The sequence below is a fragment of the Camellia sinensis genome, chromosome 13, assembly GCF_055761805.1.
Source record: "Camellia sinensis isolate YWXY chromosome 13, ASM5576180v1, whole genome shotgun sequence".
Taxonomy (NCBI): Eukaryota; Viridiplantae; Streptophyta; class Magnoliopsida; order Ericales; family Theaceae; genus Camellia; species Camellia sinensis.
In genome coordinates this window covers 151396810-151422492 of record NC_138973.1, presented here as the reverse complement: position 1 = coordinate 151422492, position 25683 = coordinate 151396810, and the positions used below count along the sequence as shown (strand labels likewise).

Below are 25683 nucleotides of genomic sequence, written 5' to 3'. Positions count from 1 at the left end.
CGTACTCGTGGGAACCTTGATCCTAAGGTTGTGCATTGTGTCTTTATTTTCTATTCTACTACTCAGAAGGGTTACAAATGCTATGATCCACACACTCGTAAAGTGTATGTTAGTATGGATGTCACCTTCCGTGAATTTGAGTCATTTTTTACTTCTTCTCCTTCATCTCCTTAGGGGGAGAGTAGTGTTACGGATGAGATTGCAGATGAGGTGATGTCATATCAGCATGAGTTGTGTTTTTTCGTTCTTAGTCTAGGGATTGTTATTTGTGGCCCGGGAGAGCCTAATAGTTCTCTTGATGTGGAGCTTGACATTGGTGGCCATTTGGACAGAGCTAACCTTAAGACTTATTCACGGCGTTAGAAAGAACAAACTTCTCTTGTGTCACCAGATCAATTATCATCCCTTGTGCCAGTTCTACATCCTGTTTCCCTGTTTCGACTGATTCTACTGATAATGACCATCAGTCTGTTTCTCAACCAGTTGTTGACAGTCCTATTGTTGATGATTTGAGTCTTCCTATTGCTCTTAGAAAGGGGGTTAGGGCTCTAAATTTGTGTCATATGATTCATTGACTCCTATATATCGTGCTTGTGTTTAGTCTCTGTCTTCTGTGTGTATCCCACAGGGTTGGAAAGAAGCTATCAATGATCCTTAGTGGAAAGGAGCTATGGTAGAGGAGATGCAAGCTCTAAGCCAGAATAACACTTGGGAGTTGGTTCCTCTTCCTAGTGGAAAACAACTAGTGGACTGTAAGTGGGTGTTCACCATCAAGCAGAAAGTAGATGGGACAATTGAACGGTAAAATGCAAGACTAGTGGCCAAGGGGTATACTTAGACATATGAAATTGATTATCAACAAACCTTCGCCCTTGTAGCAAAGATAAATTCCATTTGAGCTATTCTTTCATGTGTTGCTAATTTGGGATGGCCTTTACAGCAATTAGATGTGAAGAACGCATTTCTCCATGGTGATTTAAAGGAGGAGGTATATATGGGTGTACCACCAGGATTCTTATCTCAGTCTACAGTTGGAAAAGTTCGTAAGTTGAAAAAGGCTTTATATGGTTTGAAACAGTCTCTTCGAACTTGGTTTGACATATTCTTGAAAGCCATGTTGAGATTTAAGTATAAGCAAAGCAATGCAGATCACACCATGTTTGTCAAATGCAATGCAAATAAGGTAATTGTGCTTATTATATGTGGATGACATAGTTGTGGCGGACAATGATGAAGAGGAAGTGACACATCTCAAGGTACAGTTGGCTAAGGAATTTGAGATCAAAGATCTCGGCCTATTGAGGTACTTTCTTGGAATTGAAGTTGCCAGGTCTGACAAAGACATCTTTATTTCTCAAAGAAAGTATATTTTAGATCTTCTTGAGGAAATTAACACATTAGGCTGTAGATCTGTTGATTCACCAATTGAGGCTAATCATCATCTTTGCTGTGGTGTTGGTGACCTTGTGGAGAAGGAAAGGTACCAGAGACATGTGGGAAGGCTTATATATTTATCTCACACTTGCCTATATAGTCCGGATAGTAAGTCAGTTCATGCATGATCCTTGTGCAACTCATTCGGATGCAGTGTATCGCATTTTGAGGTATCTTAAACCTGCTTTTAGAAAATGGATTTTGTTTTCTAATCATGGTCATTTGAGGTTGGAGGCATTCTCGGATGCAGATTGGGCTGGTTCTATAGATGATAGATGATTTATCTCTGGTTACTGTGCTTTTGTGGAAGGAATTTAGTCACTTGGCGTAGTAAGAAGTAGGCGGTTGTGTCCAGATCTAGTGCAGAGGTAGCATACAAAGCTATGGCGTAGGGTACATGTGAACTTATGTGGCTTCAGTTATTGTTAGGTGATATAGGAATTGTTTGTGTTGAACCTATGACTCCGTATTGGGACAACAAAACTGCCATCAGTATTGCTTATAATCCTGTTCAGTATGATAGGATTAAGCATATTGAAATTGATAGACATTTTATTAAGGAGAAATTGAATAAGGGTTTGATATGTATGCCTTTCGTGAAGTCTAGAGATCAATGGACTGATATATTTACTAAAGGTCTTAGTAGTAAGATTTTTCACCCATTTGTTGCAAGTTGGGCATGAGAGATATATTTACTTCAACTTGACGGGGGTTAGGTTCTTTGAGTCAGCAATTCTGTCTCTCCCTTTCTCTCTCACGGCTTTCTTTCTTTTCTCACTTCTTTCTCTATGTAAAATTGACATTCATTTATGTTGAGAAGCATAGTTCTTTTTCTTCATATCTACACCATGCTTATGCTGCAACTCGAGGTGATTCTTCTTCTGGCAATGGATCTTCTTCTACCAATCATTTTCCCAATCGTGGTGGTAATTCTCATGGACGTTATTCCCACAAGAACAATCGAGGAGGTTGTTTCTTCAATCGTGGATTTTGCCGAGGAAGTAATTGTGGTGATGGTTCTCGATCACATCGGTCCAATCCTTATGCTTGTCAGATCTGTGGTCGAGATAACCATACTGCCATTGCATGTTGGTACAGACAAGATTCTGCTCTCCAGTCTGGTAATGCTTCGACCATTGGCAAACACTCCACCAATACCAGAGCATATATGTCTTCGTCCCTTTTTCCTTAGTCTGCTATGCCATGCTATCCTTCTTCCCCTAATTCACAGCCACAGCCACAGCCACAGCCACAGCCATGTTATATGGATACTGCAGCGACAGATCACATCACTCATGATTTAGGAAATCTCCATTTTCAACACCCATACCTTGGTGATGATCAAGTTACTGCTGGTAGTGGTCACTCTCTTCCTATTCAGCACGCAGGTAAAGGTCTGTTACCTACTCCTACATGTTCTTTGCCCTTCACAATCTTCTTCATGTACCTGCTGTTAATCCCAATCTTATTTTTGTTCACAATTTTGCCAAGACAATCATTGTTCCATTACTTTTGATGAGTCCTCTTTTCTTGTTCAGGACAAACTCACCAAGAGGCTACGTTTTTTAAAGGACCTCATGCTCAAGGCTTCTATCAGTTTTCTCCATTTCCAAGTGCAGTTTGACCTCCTGCTCCTCAAGCTGTCCTCAATGCTAAACCTCCAGCTCCTATCTGGCACAAACACCTTGGTCATCCTTCATCATAGAAATTTAATCATGTTTTGCATAATTTTGCTTGTCCTGTTTGTAACCAAGGGGTTACCTCTGAAATCCCCAGAACCATTGTGAATGTTTCTACCATTATTTCTGAGTCCTTACATGCTAATAATTCTCAAGGTCATGTGAATAACAATCAGGGTGGGGTCTTTGGCGATCACTTGGACAAGGGGGGTGGTGATTTTAGTGTAGGTGAGGAGGAAACGGAACGATGGTTGAAGGAGTTAAGTATGCTACATGCCCAATTGAAGAAAAAGATGTGCCTCATTTTATGCAGTTGCTGCAAGTTATGGGTTTGTCACTTGTGCGAATCAAGGGAACTTTTGATTTAGTAAGGATATTAGAGTCATAAGAGGGAGAGGTCCCAGAAAGGGTGGAGAGAGTTGTAGAAAGGGGGGTGAGGGAGTTCAGGAATTTGGCAAGTTCCATTAATTATGAGAAGCGACAAGAGGAGGTTAGGGGTGAAAAATGTTTCCCAATGAAGATTATCGGTTGGAATCTGAGAGGTTTGGGTTCTCGAAAGAAGAGGGGGGTTATTAAGGATTTTAAAAAAATCATCAACCGGACATTGTTGTTTTTCAAGAATCTAAGGTGGAAGTGTGCGATAGGAATTTCATGAAAAGTATTTGGGGAGTTAGGAATAGGTGATGGGCTTTTGTGTCATCTGTTGGTAGATCGGGGGTGTTTTGATTATGTGGGATGAGGGGGTTGTCATAGAGTGTGAAACTATAGTGGGGGAATTTTTACTATTGGTTAGGTTTAGGTATCTTGATTGTGTGGAGTGGTGGTTGACTGGGGTCTATGGATCTAGATTAGTTTCTGACCATTGTCCCATTGTGATTGAAAGTTGCCCATTAAAGTGGGGACCCTCGCATTTTAGATTGGAGAACATGTGGTTGGAGCATCACTCTTTTAAAGGAAAATTGAGGAATGGTGGTCTAATGCTAGGTGTTATGGGTGGGAAGGTTTTAAATTTATGAGAACATTGAAAATGGTCAAGGAGAATGTGAAGAGTTGGAATAGAGAGGTTTTTGGGGATTTGGAAACTTAAAAGGAGGTCTTGTGTAGAATTGAAGAAGTAGATGCCTTGGAGTCGCAGGGGGTTTGGTTGATTCTTTAAGATTGAGAATGGAAGAGTTGGTTTTTAGGGAGCAAAATTTTTTGGGCTTGAAAGGAAAAGGTGAAATGGTTGAAGGAAGGGGATATCAATTCAAAGCGAATCATATTTTCTCTTTCATCTGTGCTTTATGTTCCTAATTTTCTTGAAAGTGGAGGTAGATTTGTTGAAAAACATGTTTTACACCTCAAGTCACTTTTTATCAACATGGATATGAATAAAAGCCTGGAGTGGATGGTTGTTCCCATCATCCTCCATTCCATCTGTTCATCATTAGTAGGATACTAATTGAATTGTCCATACGTCTTGAATCGCACGACAAGATACTTTTCTCATTTCCCTGTTGGCACTCATTTCTCTGTTTAGTCTCTAGTGTTGGCATGCAATGAATGAGTAACATCATTTTGGATGACTAGGTTTATCCCCATTCCATTTGTTTGTGATTAGGAGCATGCTAGATTGAATTGTCCACCCATCTTGAACCCGACAAGATGTTAACTTTCTCATTCCCTTGTTTGGCCATTCAATGAATGAGAAACATTATTATGCACTTCCAGGTTCTTCAATAAAGCATTCTTACTAGTACACATATAAGTTTTACCTTGTGTGTGATCTTTCCAGTTTGCAAGAAATAAGATACAGTCTTGATTACATGTAATTTATATTCTTTGTATTTGTTGTGGTTCTTTTTACAAGGTTTTGTTGCTTGATGTATGACTGACCGTATGCAAGGTTTTATTCTATCTTCTCTCTCATTTTTTTTTGTTTTTTGTTTTTGCATCAAGACCCCCTCGCCTATTTGTGAATATCATCTTACACTTCTCATATATGAACCTGTACATGTTGCTTCCCTCAACCTTTAAAATCCATCACTTTCAACCCCTCCAAAAGGGGGCAGTTTTACGATTTGATGTAATTAACTCTCTCTCTCTCTCTCTCAATTTTATTTTAAGAAAGGGGGTTTCGTGCCTGATCGTATCTTTTTTACAGATGAATCAGATGAGTGCATTTCCAATAGTGTGGTTAGGAAGTGAATGAGAGGGTTCAAGAAAGTTGTTGGAGAATTCGAAGATCTTCGAAGATCTTTAAAGGAAAATTGAATTCTCTAGAAAATGATGAGAGGCTTAGATTCTTCAATAGTCACAACTAAGAACACAAAAGTAAAGAGATGATGGAGATAAGAGATTGGGTGAAGAAAAAGGCAAAGTAGTTAGAGAGAGAATAATGGCAATGCTCTCCCATGGATCTCTCACTTTCACTCTCAAGGTTAATAATGGAGAAGGGAAATTAGTTCTTTCCCAAGAGTTGTCTCTCCAAAACCCATCCCTTGTAAAGCTATGGGTGGGTGTTATTTATGGGCACCTCATGATGTAGGATGGAGCTCATGTGCAAGGCACATGTGGAATATTCTCTCTAACTACCTTGTTATAGTGGCTAGGGAAGAAGAAACAAAAACATAAGGAAGAAAGTGAACAATCTGTGTATTATTTTCATAAAATTACATACCCCTCATATGGAAGTTCCCCAATTATTTATAACTACTTCTTCACCTCACGCTTCTAACTAACTAACTAATTCACAACTGATTTCCTCTAACCGACTAACTAATCTCTCAACCACTACCTAACTGACTTCTCTCAACTGACCCTCAATTGACCCACAATTGATAACCTTCTTGACATAACATTCCTTGCTGCTTGAGAAATAACCTTGACCTCAAGGCTGAAATTGGGGATACTTTGCTTCTATCTCAGAATGATCAGCCCAGGTAGCATCCTCTGGAAAAGAATTCGCCCACTGGACTAACCACTGAACCACAACCCTATTACCATGCTTAACCATCCTCTTATCCAAGACAGCCATAGGTTCCAGTTGCAAAGTTCCCTCAAGACCTACTAGGGGAAGAGTAGTGTGAGCTAACACTTTAGTCCCAATTTTCTTCTTACGCAATGAGACATGAAAAACAGGGTGAATTTTAGCAGTTGTTGGTAACTCCAGCTTATAAGCTACTGAACCCTTTCCAAGACCTGATATGGCCCATAAAACCTTGGAGATAACTTCATATTTTTCTGCAAAGCCACCGTAGTCTGCTTATAGGGTTGTAACCTGAGGAACACCTAGTCTCCAATTTCAAATTCCCTTTCAAACCTTCCCTTATCAGCATAATGTTTCATCCTTTGCTGTGCCTGAGTTAAATGCTCCCTTAAGGTCTTGATAATAACAGCCCTCTCTTTTACCCAATTATCCACAACTGCTACTGAAGAAGGTGTGGAAAGGCAAAAAGTATGGTCAGGAGGTTCTTGTGCATAGGCTGCAAAGTAGGGAGTAGTTTTGGTGGTAGCATGATAGGTGGTATTATACCACCACTTAGCTAAAGAGAGCCACTTAGCCCACTACCTAGGACAGTCTCCAGACATACACCTGTGGTAGTTCTCCAAACATTTGTTCAAAATTTCAGTTTGACCATCCGTTTGAGGGTGATAAGCCGTGCTAAGGCACAGCTTACAGCCCTGTAAAGTGAAAAGTTCATGCCAGAAATGGCTAGTAAACACAGCATCTCTGTCTGAAACAATGGTAGAAGGAAGACCATGCAACTTAAACACTTGATCAAAGAATACTTTGGCCACATCTGTAGCTGTATAGGGATGTGATAAAGCCATGAAATGGCCATATTTTGACAACCTATCTAGTACCACAAAGATCATAATCTTGCCTTGAGAATTTGGTAAACCTAGGAAATTCAATCTTCGCAAATCGTTGATGAGATTAGTAGTCTATACTGAATGGCAAATCCCCCCGAGCTTGAAAATCCCCATGAGCCTGAACCCTTACTGGAGAAACCCCTGACTGTTCTTGGCGGAGCATTCTAGAATTGTCACTCCGATCCACATGCTGTTTCCCATAGATGTGTCCTGCCATTTGATCATACTTCATACTCATGGCAGCAATCAATTCCTTGATATCCCCTAATTCTGAGAGAACTCCTGATTTCCCCGATTTCCTTCGCATTTCTCTCATTACCCTCCTTTAATGATCGTAATGTCTCCTCAATTTTTTTAGCTTGTTGGGCTGCTCTAGTTCCGTCGGCCATAGTGGTTGCAGAGGATGAACAGGCCAAGAACCTGGGTGCTCTGATACCCAATGTAGTGGCTAGGGAAGAAGAAACAGAAACATAAGGAAGAAAGTGAACAATCTATGTATTATTTTCAGAAAATTACATACCCCTCATATGGAAGTTCCCCAATTATTTATAACTACTTCTCCACCTCACACTTCTAACTAACTAACTAATTCACAACTAACTTCCTCTAACCGACTAACTAATCTCTCAACCACTACCTAACTGACTTCTCTCAACTGACCCACAATTCATAACCTTCTTGACATAACACTTGTCCGAGGAGGTGACCTCTCCGAGGATGAGAAAAAAACCCTTGAAGAGGAGATCAACCTGTCGGCGAACCCTTCTTCTTAGCCACACCTAACCAATGATCCCCAATCATCCCAAAGGGTCAGGAGTAGTCCCAGAGAACGCCCTGCCATAGAAGGGTCAGGGATAGTTCAAGAGAACGCCTGGCGCAAATATTGCCGAGTCTCAGGGACCCCCTAGATCGTGTCACCTCGACCTGGGTATAGGCTAGTTTAATCGAAGAGTGAATTTATCTCTACTCACCGTCCTCGAGATCGGGTCCTTTATTCTGACTCCGTTACCCATGGTTCTGGTACGTAGATCCCGGAAAGCTCCGAGTCCGCAAGTGTTCTGGGACTCATTAATGGAGCGACTTCTAGATTGCGTCTGAATTCGTTCGAAGCCAAGTGTTTCGGATCTCTAGGTTCGTGGATCCGAATCCTTTCGAGTCTGGGCCTGAGGAAGTCTCTAAGTTCGTGGATTCGAACCCTTTCGAGGCTTAGAGCGATTCAGCCCGTTTGATGGCGATAAATCCGGGCCCACCAATCCTGGACTTTCGGTAAATTCGAGCCTACCAACCTTGGACTATTGGGCCTAATTAATTTAGTGGGCTCAAATTAGCTCCTCTTACAGGAAGTACGCACTTCATGTTGATGCTTTTTGTGAGATGAATGATTCTCCTCACTCTACTTCTTGTTTCATGTTTGCTCTGTTTTCATTTTATGACTTTGGTATTAGAAGGAACAATTTGGGACATTCGGGTAGAAATGGAAAACTTGCTGGAAAATGTAGAGAGAGAACTTATCACAAATATTGATTTATTTTATAACTTTATTGTCTGTATTTGGAACACTTAGCTTTATTGGTATCTAGAAGGTAGACAATAAGAAGCTTCACTTTTGCTCTCACCAACGTAGAAGAATTTTCTCTCCTGCTTACTTCCATCATTAGGACGAACGTCAATTCTCGATCAGCTTCACTTCTGCTCTCATCAAAAGAAGCAGAATTTTCTCCCTTGCTTAATTCCATCACTAGGGCAAAAGTCAACTCTTGATCTTTTTATCTCATTTGTTCTTATCTGATGACCTTTATCTGTTGAACTCAAGTTTTGCTATCATGTTCGCGAGATTCAACCTCACATATTCATTCATCATCATGCCATCATCATTGAATTACACATTCACTTTAAGAAATAATAATTTCCATCACTTCATCCGTATTTCACAAGTGCATATGTGATACGGATACAAAAGTTTCTTCCGTATCTTTTTATGAAACTAATTTCAAGAGTTTAAGTTGATCAATGCTTACATGGCTTGTTTCTAATTGGTGGGGACTCACTGCTGTCGTGCAACTTTGCTTTCTTGTCTTTATTTATTTATGTATTTATTGGCCTTGTTTGGGAATATCACTTTTTAGCCTAATAGTCAAAACTCATTAAAAAAGCCAAAAATCCAACAAACTATCCAAAAAAGTCATAAATTCTATTTTCTCTCTACTTTTTGCGCATATTTTCGTAAAAAAAAATCAAAAAGTCATCCCAAATATACAAATTTTTTTTTTTACCTTATATTTTAGCCAAAAAATTAAAAAGTTACTAAAATAGCCTGTTTCCAAACGAGACCTTATTTTGTGTGCCTAAATTTTAGCTGTAAAAAAAGTAATATTTTTTCATTCTGCTATAAATAGCCTCTTCGAAATAGATGGGCTGCATGGGTGGTTGTAATGGGTGGACTGCCATTCTGATTTTTTTTTTTTTTTTGCATAACATATTTATGGAAATGCTACTGTCACCAATTTATTGAAATTTCTTCTTTTGACTCGATATGAGAGGCTAAAGCATAAATTGATACTTGCAGATACAGCGTGCCAGGCGATTTTATGAGAATCTAGTGCCAAGTTGTACCATATATGATGTTGAATGTCCTGATCATTCATTCCGCAAGTTCACTGATGATGGTCAGTACCTCATAAGTTTCAGCAGAAATCATCAGGATCTAATTGTTTATAGACCAACATGGCTGTCATTTTCATGCAAAGATGAAGATTGTGATACTCGTGATCTTCCCTCAAAAGCCAAGAAGTTTGAGAGCTTTTTCACCCAACTATACTGTGTACAACTTGCTTCCACCAGTGAGTTTATATGTAAAGATTTCTTCATTTACATAGAGAATAACCAATTTGGACTCTTTGCAACTTCAACTACACAAATTCATGATGCACCTGCTGCTGGAGGAGCTATTCAAGGAATCCCTTATATTGAAAAGATAACGTTTCACCTTTTGAGGTGTGCCTTTGTTTTCCATCTTCAATCTTGTAATTTTGTGAATAGCTTTTGAAATGTAGCAAATTTGGTATATTCTCAGAGGTTTATTATAGCCTGCCTTTCATTATTATTTGGTTTGCTCATTTAGATTGGAAGATGGAGTTATACTTGATGAGAGGGTTTTCCACAATGATTATGTTAATCTGGCCCATAGTATGGGTGTGTATTTGTATGACGATTTGCTGGCTATAGTGTCACTCCGCTATCAAACAATACACATTCTCCAAATTAGGGACTCTGGGAATCTTGTTGATGTTCGAGCAATTGGGGAATTTTGCAGTGAAGATGATGAACTCTTTCTCAATTCCAATCCTCAGGCAAGTGTTACTGATTTTCAATTTTTCAACTAGATCATACTGAAGATTTACAATAGTTTTCCAATTAAACCTGCTCTCACATTGGTGAGGCCTCACCATAAAAATGGAACATGATCCTCATGCAAAGTAGATGAGATATAACTGTATTTACTTTGATTAGGAAAAACATAAGATTTTGTTGGTATACAGCGTAATTGGATGGACTGATTAAAATAATAGTTTTTTCTTACTGAAAAAAGCTATGCTATTCTTCTAATAAACTATTTCTCAGCAAAATCTGTATCAAGTCCATTTATCATTCTTTAGAAGAGGTTGAAGAAAGTGGACCTACATTCTCCAAATTATATATATATATACATTTTTTATGAGAAAGGTCAATCACATTGATGAAAGGCATAGTTATTACATTGTGTTGAGAGTAGGGACCTTTGTAACAACCAGCTTGAACGGTGTCATCATTTTTCTTACAAGAATTTATTAAGTAATTCAGAGAATACAGCGAAGGGTATGAAATGTATTATATGATGCAATTAGTCACCGGACCCAATTAGCTCAGACAACTGAACATGCAACGTGATATCTTTCTAGCTTTTAAAAAAAAAAGAAAAAAAAAAAAAAACTTGGTTGCTTTTCAGATGCATATTTGTGTTTTTTAATAGTAACAATGAAAATGGTTTTTGAGACCTTTATTGTTTAAATTTTCCTTGAAAATTTATGTAAAAAGATGAAAAATTAGAAGATGAACCACCAGCGAAAGCAGAAGAACAAGAGGAAGAAGAAGAAAGGTAGTGTGGGTATTGAGGAGAGTTAAGGTAGTGTCGGTATTGGGTAAGTGAGCTGGTCGGTTGTGGACCTCTGGGAAAATGGTGGGCACTTGAATGATCAAGGATCGCCGGAGGCAGCGGAGGAGAAGACCAAGACAACCATAGAGGTTGAGAGGATGGCAGTTAAAGACTTGAGATACCTTAGTTATGGAGGTATACGATTGTTGTGTGTTAAGTTATTGTGCTTGACTGCATGCATGGATATCCCTTTTATAGGCCAAGAGTATTGGAGCCCAAGTTATCTATGGACACGTGGCCAGGTCTCCTTTATCGAAGCTTTGATACCAAGTTAGATTTAATAGAGTGCAAAGAGAAGAAGAAAGGAGAGGAAAAGAAAGACAAAACACTGTTATGGAACAATGAGAAGAGAGAGTCAATTAAGATTCTCCCTCATCTACTAACATTTATATTTAACAAGTCCAAAGTACAAATATACCCTTTGGAGAAATAACATAAAACTTTCTAGTTACTAGAAAGGAAGTCAAAATCCTATTAGGACAATAGGGAGTTTTTTATTGAAATCTATAAAAAGCCATGTAATGACTATAACTCAATAGAGTTCATTTGTAAGAGAAATGTAACACCCAAGAAATTCTTATAAGATGGGTGTAGATACTTGTATCAAGCCTAATACATGGCAAGCTCTACGGGTGCCACATCATAAAATCCTTACCCGCGCGGCAGACTGATAAGGCACCACGTGGGCATATGACATGCCTAATACATCGCGAGCCCTACGGGCGCAATGTCACCAATACCCACTTGCATGGAAGATTGCCAATGCACCATGCAAAACCTTACTACATGCTTAGCCTTAGCGGGAGCATGCACATGAGTCCAAGTATGAAGAGCCCTGCAATAGGCATCACTATGGTTCTCGCATGCCCATGATCCTTCATACTTCGCTCCAAGTCCAAACAACTCTCCATCTCTCCTTACTTCATAACTATCATCCTCCTCCCTTTCCTATTACTGTTGACACTGCCAATAGGTCTCGTATGATTGTCCTATTTGTTGGGTCTATTCTACCCTCTGCTATGTCTATTGTCACTAGACCATCTGACCTTTATGTTCATCAGTTATCTATTAGTTTACTCTCTATTAGTCAACTTCATGCTTCCGGTTATGATGTTATTTTTTCTTCTTCTGTCTATTATGTGCAGGATCGATAGTCCAAGAAGCAGATTGGGACCGGTTGTAGGGTTGGAGACCTCTATGTGGTGGAAAGTTTGCACCTTCCTCTGTCCACCTCTCTAGTTGCTTTTTCATCTTTTCAGTTAGATTCTCAGTTGAGTCTTTTATTTGTGGCATTCTAGATTAGGTCATTTGTTTGTTGACCGTTTATGGTCATTAGCTCAGTCAGGGTTATTAGGTAAAGTTTCTCCTAGTCAAATTACTGAATGTCGGGAATGTAAACTTGCCAAAATGACAGCTTTACCATTTAATAAAAGTACTTCTATTTTTGTTACCTCATTTTCTCTTGTGTATACTGATGTCTGGGGACCTTCTCTTGTTCTCATTAAAGGGGTTCTGCTTACTATGTTTCTTTTGTCGATGATTACACTCGCTATGCTTGGGTTTAACTTATGACTCATAAATTTGACTTCTATTAGATATATCGTACTTTTCAGTTTATGGTTACTACAAAGTTTGGGTATACTATTAAACTGTTACGTTCTGACTTGGTGGGGAATATTTGAAAACTGAGTTCTATGAGTATTTGGCCACTGTGGGTACCATTCACCAAATGTCTTGTATTGATACGCCTGCTTAAAATGGTCGAGTTGAGTGTAAATATCATCATCTCCTTGAAACCGCTAGGTCTATTCTTCTCTTTGCCTTTATTCTGGCTCCGTTTTGGGGTGAAACAGTTCTTATTGCTCCTTTTCTTCTTAGTCGTATTCCTATCCCACTTCTTTTTAGTTGGTCTCGTTATGAGGCTCTGTTTTCTCAACTTCCTGATTATTCCCTCCTTCGTGTTTTTGGGTCTGCTTGTTTTGTACTTCTTTCTTGAAAAGATAGGACCAAACTTAGTGCCCGGTCTGTCCTGTGTGTATTTTTGGATTACAGTTTTACTCAAAAAGGCTATCGCTATCATGATCCTATTTCTTGCCGCCTTTACGTCTCCCGCCTTGTTGCCTTTCTTGAACGTCTGTCTTACTTTCATCTTCTCCTATCACTGCTCCAGTTTCCAAAGGAGATTTGGTTTGCATTAATTCATTTCCCTTTGAGATCCCTCCTGATGAGTACATCTCTACTGTTCCCCTTGAGCTTATTCCTTCTTCTTCTCCTACCACCCCTCTTGTTGAGTCCCTTACTACTGAATCCCATGAGTTTGTTCCCTTTTCTCCTTCTGTACCTCCTCCTGCTCCTTTGTCTCCTCCATTGTTAGTTTATTCTTATCGCAAGGCTCTCCCTTCATTGGTTGTCTTTGACCCTGCTGCTAATCCCCCTACTTCTGACGACTCTGATCTTACCAATCGTAAGTATCCCCTTTGCAACCATAAATAGGTAATCAAACTTGGTTTTGTTAAAACATGTTTTTTTCTTCATATTGCACATTTTTGTCTGCTATTCACTCTTTTTCAGAACCCCAGTCTTACAAAGGGGCTTGTCAAGATCCTAATTGGATTCATTCTATGGAGGACGAATTGTTTGCATTGCAGAAGGCTACTACTTGGGAGCTGGTTCCTTTGCCTGCTGGTAAGAATTTGGTTGGTTGTAAATAGGTTTATAAAGTCAGGACTCATTTTGATGGTTCTCTCGAGCACTACAAAGCTTGTTTGGTTGCTAAAGGTTTCTTCTAGGAGTATGGTAGTGATTATGAGGAGACCTTTGTCTCTATTGTCAAGATGACTGCTGTCCACAATTGATCTATGTCACTGCTGTTCGTCATTGGCCTCTTTATTAGATGGATGTTAAGAATACTTTTCTTAATGGCCATCTCATTGAGGAGGTTTACATGCGTTCTCCCCCTGGCCTTCCGCATTCCTCTGGACAAGTTTATCGACTTCGACATGCTCTGTATGGTTTGAAGCAATCTCTTCGTGCTTGGTATGATCGCTTTTAGACAGCTATTACTAAGCTTGGCTTTCATCCTTATGCCCAAGACTCAGCCTTGTTTCTCCTCTACACCTCTGCTGGTTTTGTTGCCCTCTTACTGTACGTGGATGATATGATCATCATTGGTTCTGATTCTTTTGCTATTTCTGAGGTCAAGCAGCATCTCTTCTGCACCTTCGAAATGAAGGATTTTGGCCCATTGCGGTATTTTCTTGGTATTGAGGTAGCTTCTTCTCCCAAGGACTACTTTCTATCGTAGGCCAAGTTTGCCAATGAGATTATTTATCGTGCCGGTTTTACTGACACTAAGCTTTTTGATACCCTCATTGAGCTTAATGTGAAGCTCAACACTATTGATGGTGTTCTTTTGGAAGATCTTATTTTTTTATATCGAGAGCTTGTGGGTTGTTAGTCTATCTGACAATTACTCGCCCTAATCTTGCCTATGCTGTCCATGTGGTTAGTCAATTTGTTTTTTCTCCTCGCTCTACACATTAGGCCGCTTTGATTCGGATTCTTCGTTATCTTCGTAGTACTATCTTTCAGGGCTTGCTCTTGTCTTCTACTTCTTCCTTGAACTTGGTGGCCTATGCTGATACTGATTGGGTTGGTGATGTTAATGATTGCAAGTCCACTTTTGGTTTCTGTATATTTCTTGGCGATTCCCTGATTTCTTGGAAAAGCAAGAAACAAACTGTTGTTGCCTGTTCTACTGTCGAAGCTGAGTATCGTGCTATGGCCCATGCTATTGTTGAAATTATCTGGCTTTGTAGTCTCTTATCTGAATTGGGCGTGTCTCAGTCTTCTCCGACCTCTCTCTATTGTGACAATTGAAGTGCTATTTAGATTGCCCATAACACTGTCTTTCATGAACGGATAAAACACGTTGAAATTGATTGTTACTTTGTCTTTCGGCATATGCAGTCTGGCTCTATCTCGCTTCCTCTTGTCACTTCGACTCTGCAACTTGCTGATTTCTTTACCAAGACACACCAATGCTCGGTTTCAGTTTATTGTTGACAAACTCTCGAGCGGGGGTGTGAGAATATATTTGCCTATATTGTATATATTGTATTTTAGGAATTTGGAATGATTGTGATTGTGTAAATATTCTGTGTAATTCGTATTTCGTTTTTAGACCTAGGGATTAAAGTTCTATATAAGTGATGTACTCTGTATCAAACATTCCGTTGAATATACAGAAATATTCAGAAACTTACACCTTGATCCTAATGAGAGAATGAAGATAGACATGCAAATTGATGCATTCAAGACTGCAAAGGGAGACTCTTTGGTATAGAAAACAGAGTCTTGACAAGAAAAAGAAATCTTTGAGTTCCTTCTTTTTACTGTAAGTTGATATATAAATCAATCTTAGTATATTATAATTTGTTTTCAACTTTCAACTATTTATTTTAACTTTCATGTAGGTGATTGACGGGACTCTTTTGGTGATGAATGCCTCGAGTTGAAGAGGTTTGTGAGAGTTGGAGTGCTTTTGAGATGGTACACTCAAAACGAAGGAATTGTTTATACCAAAAGAGAATGAATTACTTGGTCTTTGTTATGTACAATTAGAAATTGAGACAAAAGGCACATGAATAGACAAGCAATCATGAATCTATTATGTTTGGATGATGTTCCATTAGATGATGAATGGATAACAGAAAAAGAGAAGCCGACTCTTTCAAAAGAAGGAAATTGGTTGGGTGTGCTTGATCGGAATGCTTAACATGAATGTGATTAAGATGAAGATGAAGTAGAAACCCTTGCAAGGAATTTGGAACAAGCATGTAAGTTCAGGTATTTAATTAGAAGTTGCAACTTGGATTTTATTTTAATTATTATTATTTTTTTGTGTACTCCAACTTAGGTTGTGATCATATTGGAGGAAAAGAGGTCAATGAAGTTCATAAAGTGTTGATGGTATGGATGAGAACGTGAATGGTCCAAGGGATTTTGATCATGACTTAATGATGCTACTATTGGTGATGGTGAGGACTGTACCAAAAGCCTAAGCTATCAGAAAATGAGCCCAACAATGTATATCAAACTATTTAACACCCTCCTTCACATACAACCCTGTCTTACACGTGGAGAGACGAACATAGAAGCAAATAGAAGGAGAAACAAACAACCAAACAAAGAGGGAGAAACCAAACAGGGATAGAATCTGAGACCTCCCGCAACTAGAGCTCTGATACCATTTTAAGTCCTAAATTTTCCCAAAAGTCTAAATTATTAGGAAATGGGCTCAACAATGTATATCAAGCTATCTATCAAGGACATTGAGGAATTGGATGACACCGTGGGTGATGGGGATGATGATGGAGACAATGACACCAACAATGTTGATTGTTGCAATGATGATAACTTTGCGAAGATGATGACTTATTTTTGTCTCTTATTTGTCCTCTTATTTTAGTTTGTTTTCTTTTTGTTAAGAAAGGATGTGAACGTTATGAAAGTGTTAACTTGAATTGCTGTCATCCTTTGTTATGTGTTTTGTGTCAAGTTTTGAGAAAAGTCTTGAATGATAATTTGATAATTACTATCTCTTTATTAAGGAAAGATGTAAAATGTTAAACATAAATTGCTTATTGTTAGTGAGCAAGGCACACAAGTGAGAATGTGAGGATTTGAACCTTGATCGGCTCATACTGAACTTTATAATTCACAAATTTCAGAGTTGGTATTAGAGCTCTATCATTTGTACATCTTCAATTTTTTTTTTTTTTTTTTTTTTTTTTTTTTTTTTTTTTTTTTGAGTCATTCTAAATTTAATACTTTTTTTCATCATTTTAGTAGGATCTTATGATCTTTGATTCGGTCCTACGATCTGATCCGATAGACCCTTGAAACAATCCTGTGTAGGATCCTGATTTTAGCAACCTTGCTTGTTGCTTTATGTGGATGACATGATTACTGGCTTTGATCCTTCTACCATCACTTAGGTGTGGTGCCCTAGGAGTATTTTCTCTCTCAAGCTAAATACGTTAATGAGGTTATCTACCATGCCCGTCTCTCCAATACTAAGACTTTTGATACTTCGATTGATCTTAATGTGAATCTCAACACTGCTGATGGTGTTCCTCCGGATGATCCCATTTTGTATCGGAAACTTATGGGTTGCTTGGTCTATCTGACTATGACTCGCCTTGTGTGGTCAGTCAATTTGTCTATACTCCTTGATCAACGCACTGGGCTGCTTTAGTTAAGATTCTGCACTGTCTTCGGCATACTATCTTCTAGGGCTTACTGTTATCCTCTACTTCTTTGAGCTTATGCTGATTATGATTAGGTTGGTGATGTCACTTATCACAATTCCATTTTTGGTTTCTGTGTTTCTTGGCAATTCCCTCATTTCCTGGAAAAGCAGGAAACAAGCGGTTGTTGTCTCTTGTTGAAGGTGAGTACCGTACTATGACTCATGTTACTGCTGAGGTTGAGTGGCTTTGCTGGCTTTTGTCTAATTTGAGAATTTCTTAGTCTTCTTTGACTTTGCTTTACTTTGACAACAAAAGAACCTTCTAGATTGCCCATAACAATATCTTTCATGAGAGGACGAAACACATTGAGATTGATTGTTACTTGGTCTGTTAGCATCTTCAGTCTAGATCTATTTCTCTTCCCATTTTCACTTCAGTTCTGCAGTTTGTTGATTTATTCATAAAGACTCACTACTGTTCGCTTCCGGTTCCTTCTAGATGAAGTCTATATGTTTTATGGCAAAACACATTGGGTTTGAGCGGGGGTATCAAAATTGTAGATATGCTCCAGATATTATGTATATTTTGTAGATATCATAGATATTCTGGAGATATTGTGAAGATATTATTCTGTGAGAATATTGTAGAGTATTCTCTAGATATTATGTATATTCTAAAGATAATGTAGATATTTTGGGGAGATATTATGTTGTGTAATATTCGTGGAATTGTTTTCTTTTTTGTTTTATGGTTAGCCTAGGCTATAAATATTGATGTAATTATTTTGTATTTGACATAATTGAATATACAGTTTCTTATGCTTAGAAAAATTTAAAACTATGAACCCTTTCCAGCTCCATTGCAATTGTGTAATGCATTCTAACCCTCAGTGTGATGCCTACATGAATTGGGCTTATGTATAATATAATATTAACATACAAACGTATCCTAACCATACCCGTATCTTATTTTTAAAATTTTACTTTATTGCTGTATTTGTATTGTATTGTGTCCATAACACGTATTTGTATCCATGCTTCTTAGGTGACCTTAATACAAAGCTTTAAGAACCCAATATCAATGTTTGGTTGAATTTTCATAACTTGGTTTTTGAATTTTTTGTAAAAATTAGAAACTACTTTGACGAATATACACACCAAAAAGGGTATTTTTGAATTTTCAAAAAATTATTATGGTGCAATGTCACGACCCAAACCCGCCTCGAGAAGGTTGGCATCGTAACCGGCCAGTAATCCTAGATTACCACAGGCCTTTCTGTACAAAACATACATAACCGGGGCTTGCGGAAGCGAAAACAAAACACTAATAGTCCAAAGAGCTGTGCATTTATATGAACATACATTACATGCCGAAAATGTTAATTTACCCACTACATTACATCACATATAATCAAAATTCATGTACAAAACATAGGCTCACGCCACATGTACAACCAAAACCAAGCTTCCTAACGGCCTTCTAGGCCTAGCCCCAACTCGGAGGCACCAAAACACCGGGTAGGCTTCAAAACGGCGGCTCGGCTTGGACTCCGCCTAGGCTTGACTCCTAGAGTGCTCACCTATAAATACATATATACAAACAATGAGCTAAAGCTCAGCAAGTAACATTAAGGTAAAGGGGTAGTGAACGAATTCCACATTTCATATATCCATAAAATAAATCATTCATAAACATAATCATCTCAGATCAGAACATACATAATGGCATACTCCATAGAACATAACATTTGTCGTCCAACGACTAGAGTAACCGGTCCCGGACACCGATTAAACACATACCGAGATCTCGTAAACTGGTCCACTTAGGACTATCTATGGATGCCATACTAGATTCGCAAACTGGACATTCGTTCACAGAAAACATTTATCATTTCAAAACCATAGCATAACGTAGCACTTTTAAACATAGATCATACTAACATATCTTTACAGAAATGTTACTTACAGTGGGTTTCCAAAACCGATTGCACGGTCTTCGCCTCTTGACCTGCAATTATCAACATATAACACATTTCTTCAATACACATTATCATTAACTCACTTAATTCATGCCATTCTATCCATTCTTTACTCTATTTCATGATTATGAGATGCTAAATGATGCAAATGACATGTGAAAATCATGTAATTCAACTTCTCAAAATTTCCTGAAATAAGTCCCCCGCTCGAGCGCCACTTTGTCCGCTCGAGCGGACTGCACAATTTTCCAAAACTGCTGGGAGGCCGATTTTCACGCTCGAGCGGGAATCCCTCCGCTCGAGCGGACCACGCGAAAATCTGAAATTCTGTACTCTTCTCAAGCTTCAATTTCTCCTTTGCCAAAACAACTTCAAAGGGATGAAACCCAAGTCCCAAAACACTTGACCAACAACTTAAATTAAACATCAAATCTCTTAAAACAACCCACATGAATCCTTTACAAGATCAAACTTTGAATTAAAATAGAAAACCATGAACATGTACATACAAGCTTCATTTCTTACATCCATGGAGGTTCTCCCTCAAATGTGACAAACATGCAAGGAAACCATGATTTTGACCATGAACTTCATACTATTATGCCATAATCTTGAGATCAACATGCTAGAGGCCAAGAAGCAACAATCTATTTCATGAAAATCTTACCTTAGATGGTGAATTGGAGAAGTTAGCTTGCTTTTCCCCCTTTTCTTCTATCTTCTTCTCCTTGGTTTCTCTCTTCCACGAATTCACTCTCTCTCTCTCTTAGATATTTTCTTTCTTTTGTTTTGAGTCAAAACATGGTCAACATCCTTATCTATATGTACATATATGTCATAAAAATAGAATTGTGCCATAATCTTGAGCCAAACAAGGCTTAACGAATCAGACGAAATTCAGTCTTCAATTTATTGTCCCAAATGGCTCTAAAAATTCCCGGTATCACATAGGCGTGCTCAATTTCGTTTTCTGAACCCATTACGGTCATCAATTTCAGTCCCCCAAAGTTCTCATCTCAACAGATATTCTTCTAATTCAAACAGATATTCTTCAATTAATTCGCATAAACACATAATTAATTACTGATAAATATGACACATGTTTTGGGGTCATTACATGCAAGCTATATTACATGGACTCTTTAAAATAAATCAAACACCTGTGTTGGACATTTGACACTTGGACAAGGCATGGGATATGTGTCAGATACTTTTCATCGGACACATATATTTGTATTTAGCAATATCATTATATGTATATATTGTTGTATAATTTCTATAAAATGAGTAAAATGCCTTTTTAGCATTGTATGTTACATATAACACCATTTTATCCAACTGAATAGATTAATACTATTGAAATATAACTGCTTTTTGTTGAGTTCGCGTATCTTTATATTTGAGATTTTATGGGTCTGATTTCTAGATATGCACTTGCACCTGCACCCGACACCCCTACCCTAGTCCATGTAACATAGGGTGCAACTGTGCAAGACAGGTTCTACATACTATGATATACTATGCAAAAAATGCTTATAGAATTTGATTTAGAAAATGTGGCAGGCAAATTCATTTCTTTGAACTGACATGAACATTGGATTGATTTTTACGAAAAGGCTGTTCCTCTTGCACCATGAAACACGAAGTTCCAAAATTTGATTGCATTTTCTTGGTTAATATTTTCCTTAATGTATTATGCTTTAGTTGGTTGCAGACTAAATTATTTTTCTTTTTAGTCTTTAATGCTATAGGTTCATTTTGGTGAATTTGTTTTCTAAGTTGGACTTTATTTCTTTTGTTGCATATCTGGACAGACTTTCATGTGTGTAATAAACACAACGGTTCATTTATTATGCTCCTCGTTCAGAGGTGTCTTGTTCATGAATGAAAACATACAGCATCAAGCATCAAGTTTTGCTACTTTTTCTTTCATTATTTTATCATTGTAATCAATGTGGTTAACCCATTAAGGATTTGTGTCATGTTCTGGATCTCCGAACATAGAATTCAGCTATTGATTGCAGTCTCTGGCCATCTCTGATAATCCTAAACTGCATCAGGTGCCTGTTAATCATGTTGGGAATGGTCTGCAGCATAACCAATCTATTCCAAATAGCTCTTTCCTGAGTGGTATCAAACAGCGCTTGCTTTCATTCATATTCCGTGGGATATGGGCTGAAGAAACTGATCAAACCCTGGTTGGTCATGTGACACTCAAATTGTTTTTTATTTTTAATTTAATGATTTAAATTTCATGATTGTGTAGCTCATGCAACTTATGCTAGTCTGCTTAATGATTCTAGTAAAAGATGACTGGCTACTATTGAATAATTTTTATTCCCTTTGCAGTTTCACCTATGTAGCTTGAGATATTATAGGTTTCTAATTGCTTCTTAGATGTGTTATATAGTAAGGCTAGATATTTGACTGACTATTATGGCTTGTAGCTTTCAAGGCAATCATCAATATCATGATCTTATCCAGCTGGTTTAATAGGAAGTTTAAAAATAGTTTGCATGCCGAGCCTTATGTTCTTCAAAGTTGTGCCCCTATCTATGTTATGAGTAAAATATTGTGCAGCAATGCAGTTTGGCAGTGACATGGAAATCTTATCTCTAAATTCTATAGCCATGAATGCTTGTAGTTTTGCAAATTGTTTGTCATGAGTGACTGGACTGTCTAGGTGCTTTAGGTTACCTAGATCTCTTAACTTCAACTGTGGTTAGATCTGTATTGCATTGTTGATGGTTTTCTATGAAGCACGTGTACAGGTACAAGTATTGGTACGATACGAGTAGCTTGATACAATCAAATCTAAAAAAAAGTATTGTATGTGTATGGTTGGGTACTTTTCTAAAAAATATTTATTTTTGATTTGGAGTAATGCAAAAATTAGTTAAATGGTTTAGTTTGTTAAGATCCAACCTACAATTCACATTTAATGTCAAAAAGTAAAAGTATAAATCCAAATTAAATATCATTATATTAAATAATTTACAAACAATAGTTTAATTTTAAAATCTTTCTCAGCATTAAAATAAATACATAAATAAATTCTAGTGCAACTAATTTTACCTATGTATTAGAAGAAAATATTGTTTTGTTTGAGCAACAGTACGACATGGGTATACACTAGGTACGCCTGGGGTATGACAAAAATTAAGGAAAAATTTGGTACGTGTTTCGTGTATTCGGTACGTATGCAGAATCATCATACGAAGTATCAGTACCCGGTATAGGTACGGCGTATTTACTAAAGTACCAATGCTTCATTGTGGTTTATATGAGTTCTATATATATATATATAAATTTTTGTAATTGAACCCTCATCTTTCCAAATATTATAATATGATCCGCGAAATTAGTTTTGGAAAATTAAATAAGACATTGTGTGTCCCAAAGCGTATCCCAACTGTGTCCTCGTCGTGCCTAGTGAAAAGCAATTTAAAAAAAAAAAAATGAGCATCCATGTGGCATGTTGGACATGTGTCTCCAACTAAGAAGCACGAACATGGACATTGGCACGGATGTGGACATGAATACAGACATTGACACGGTGATTCCTAAAAAAATGGGGACACAACAATAAAATATATTTTCCATATATTTTTATTTGTTATGTAGATTAATAATACATCCGCAAATAATCAAAATTAATAAAAACTAACACTAATTCGATATTTATAAAAAACAAACTTTTAAATTAACACTCATCGTTTTTGTATTTTGACAGAATATGAGAATCTCTTGTTAATATTCAACCAAAGAATGTACAGAAATATATAGGAAAAAAACTGAGGTATAAAAGGAAACTCTCCTAAGACCTAATCCCTATAAATCAGGGATATTAACATTCTAATTACAGAACATATACACAGACATATACACAGCTGTAATACACATTTTTCCCATCTATTGAGTTGACAAATCTTCACAGCCTATTCATACCATAATTACCGATTCTAACACTCTCCCTCAAGCTAGTGAGTGGATATTCTCCATTCCTAGCTTGCTAACGATAGATTGAAACACAAAACCATTCAATCCTTTAGTTAACACTTCTGCAAGTTGATCCTTGGTTGACACAAATGGGGTACAAATCAGTCCATGTTGCACAGGGTTATGTGTAATATTAATTGTTGACTTGTTATCACAATCTAGCTTCATTGGTCCTTTCCACGCAATCTTCTAGTCTTCCAAAATTAGTTTCAGCCATAGAAGCTCACAAACTCCCGATGCCATAGCTCTGAACCTGCTTCTGTGCTTGACCTTGCAACTACATTCTATTTCTTGCTTCTCCACATTACAAGATTGCCTCCAAGGAGTGTACAATAGCCTGAAGTTGATCTTTTGTCATCAACTGATCTTGCATAATCTGCATCTGTGTATGCTTCCAATGTTAATTCATTGCCTCTTCTAAATAATACTCCCTTTCTTGGCGTATTGTTTAAGTACTGTAGAATTCCATGTGTTGCTTGAAGATGTACTTCTTTTGGGTTGTGCATAAATCGACTCACTACTCCTACAACATAAGCTATGTCTGGTCTGGTATGAGAAAGATAGATTAGTTTGCCAACTAATCTCTGATACGATTCTTTATCCATCACATTTTAAGGAGCTTCACAGAGCTTGTGATTTTGTTCAATGGGTGTCTCCATTGGTTTACACCCTAGTTTCCTAGTCTCATTTAATAAATCCAATACATACTTCTGTTGGGATATAAAGATCCCATATCGAGAGTGAGCCACTTCAATGCCGAGGAAGTATTTTAACTTGCCGAGTTCTTTGACCTCAAACTCTTGCAAACTGCTTGTGATTTTGTTCAATGGATGTAGGTTTCGTCTGTACAGTGCTTACGTCATGCTGACGTCACCATACGGCTGATGACATCAGCACATCTCGGTCACCTCAAATTGATCTCCAGAATCTGTGGAACACTTTTTGATGAAGAATAGGTCGCTCTGATACCAAGTTAGAATGTAAAATGAGGAAATTCAGGGCTTCGAAGAAGTATAGAAAAGAAAAGAGGAATGAATTTTTATATATCTTATAATGTTGTGCTCAACCCTACATCAGTACATTAGCAAAATATATACACAAACCCTAATATTGCAATATGACCATCGTACCCTCAATTTCAGTAAATATTAACAATAGAACATAAATAACTATTCTAACAACCCCGATTAGGGGTAAAGCCTCTAAGGGCTTGAGAGAGAAACCAAGTTCTACTTCAATCACAATGTATATTCTTCTAATCCAAAACCAAGTACAATGGGTATTACATCACCTATTTATAGACTACAACTAATAAACCATTTAATAGACACTTCACCTATCTATTCTACTAAATTAGATGTGCCCTTTGAGAACAGAAATGCCATCAAGATCATCACCAGTGATGATCATGTCATCAACATATAAGAGAAGAATAATCTGACCCACAGATGTAGAGTGGAGAAAGAGAGCTGAATCATGATCACTAGTATAAAAACCCAAAGCAAAAACTACAGTAGCAAATTTCTCAAACCAAGCACGAGGCGCCTGTTTGAGGCCATGTAATGCTTCGCGCAGTTTACACAAAGACCCAGAAGGAAGAGGAAGCCTTGGAGGAGCCATATATATATATATATATCTTTAGTCAGATCACCATTCAAGAAAGAATTCTTGACTAGTGGCGAACAGCCGTAACAACAATCTAGGTACAAACAGTGGTCATCTTGGCAACAGGAGCAAAGGTCTTCTCATAATGAATCCAATATTCTTGAGAAAACATTTTAGCAACTAAACGGGCCCTATACCATTCAATGAAAACCATCAACTTGGGTTTAATTTGACTAGAAGGAAGAGGAACAAGATCCCAAGTCCCATGTCACGACCTAAACCTGTCCCAAACAGAATGGTGCAGTGACCGGCCAATAGTCCCTGACTACCAAATAAAATCAAGTTGGACTGTTATGATAATTGGGGCAAATCTGATATTAAGTGTTACTTTAGTTGAGTCCATTAAGTTCATTAAAACATCTATTCAGAGCCGTGCTTAGCTATATGAAATGAAACATAAATCATCCTTGATTACATAATCTTTTAGTAGGAATACAACATGTACAAGGCCAATTACATCTCCTTTGACTTTATCATATAAACATGAACTTCACGGAGCTAACTTCTCCTTGATGCATCTCTTGCACCTATATATATATATATAGGGTGAAGGGTGAGCCATTGCCTAGTGAATAATATTACAGTCTAGTGATAAATGAATGAATTCCAAGCACATTTACAAAGCGT

The 25683-nt window shown here is 37.7% G+C and overlaps 1 protein-coding gene across 2 annotated transcripts in view; it reads left to right on the top strand.

Moving 5' to 3' along the window:
• The window catches only part of DET1 (light-mediated development protein 1 / deetiolated1 (DET1)), a 63694-nt gene that overhangs the window by 2567 nt on the left and 35444 nt on the right, over positions 1-25683 (top strand). Inside the window, exons 2-4 of one of the 2 annotated variants that reach the window (XM_028212845.2) lie at positions 9535-9962; positions 10090-10318; positions 21453-21590. In XM_028212845.2, the coding sequence (XP_028068646.1) occupies positions 9535-9962; positions 10090-10318; positions 21453-21590 (795 nt within the window). The remainder of the gene's footprint in view (positions 1-9534; positions 9963-10089; positions 10319-21452; positions 21591-25683) is intronic. The other variant, XM_028212847.2, reaches the window with a different exon arrangement.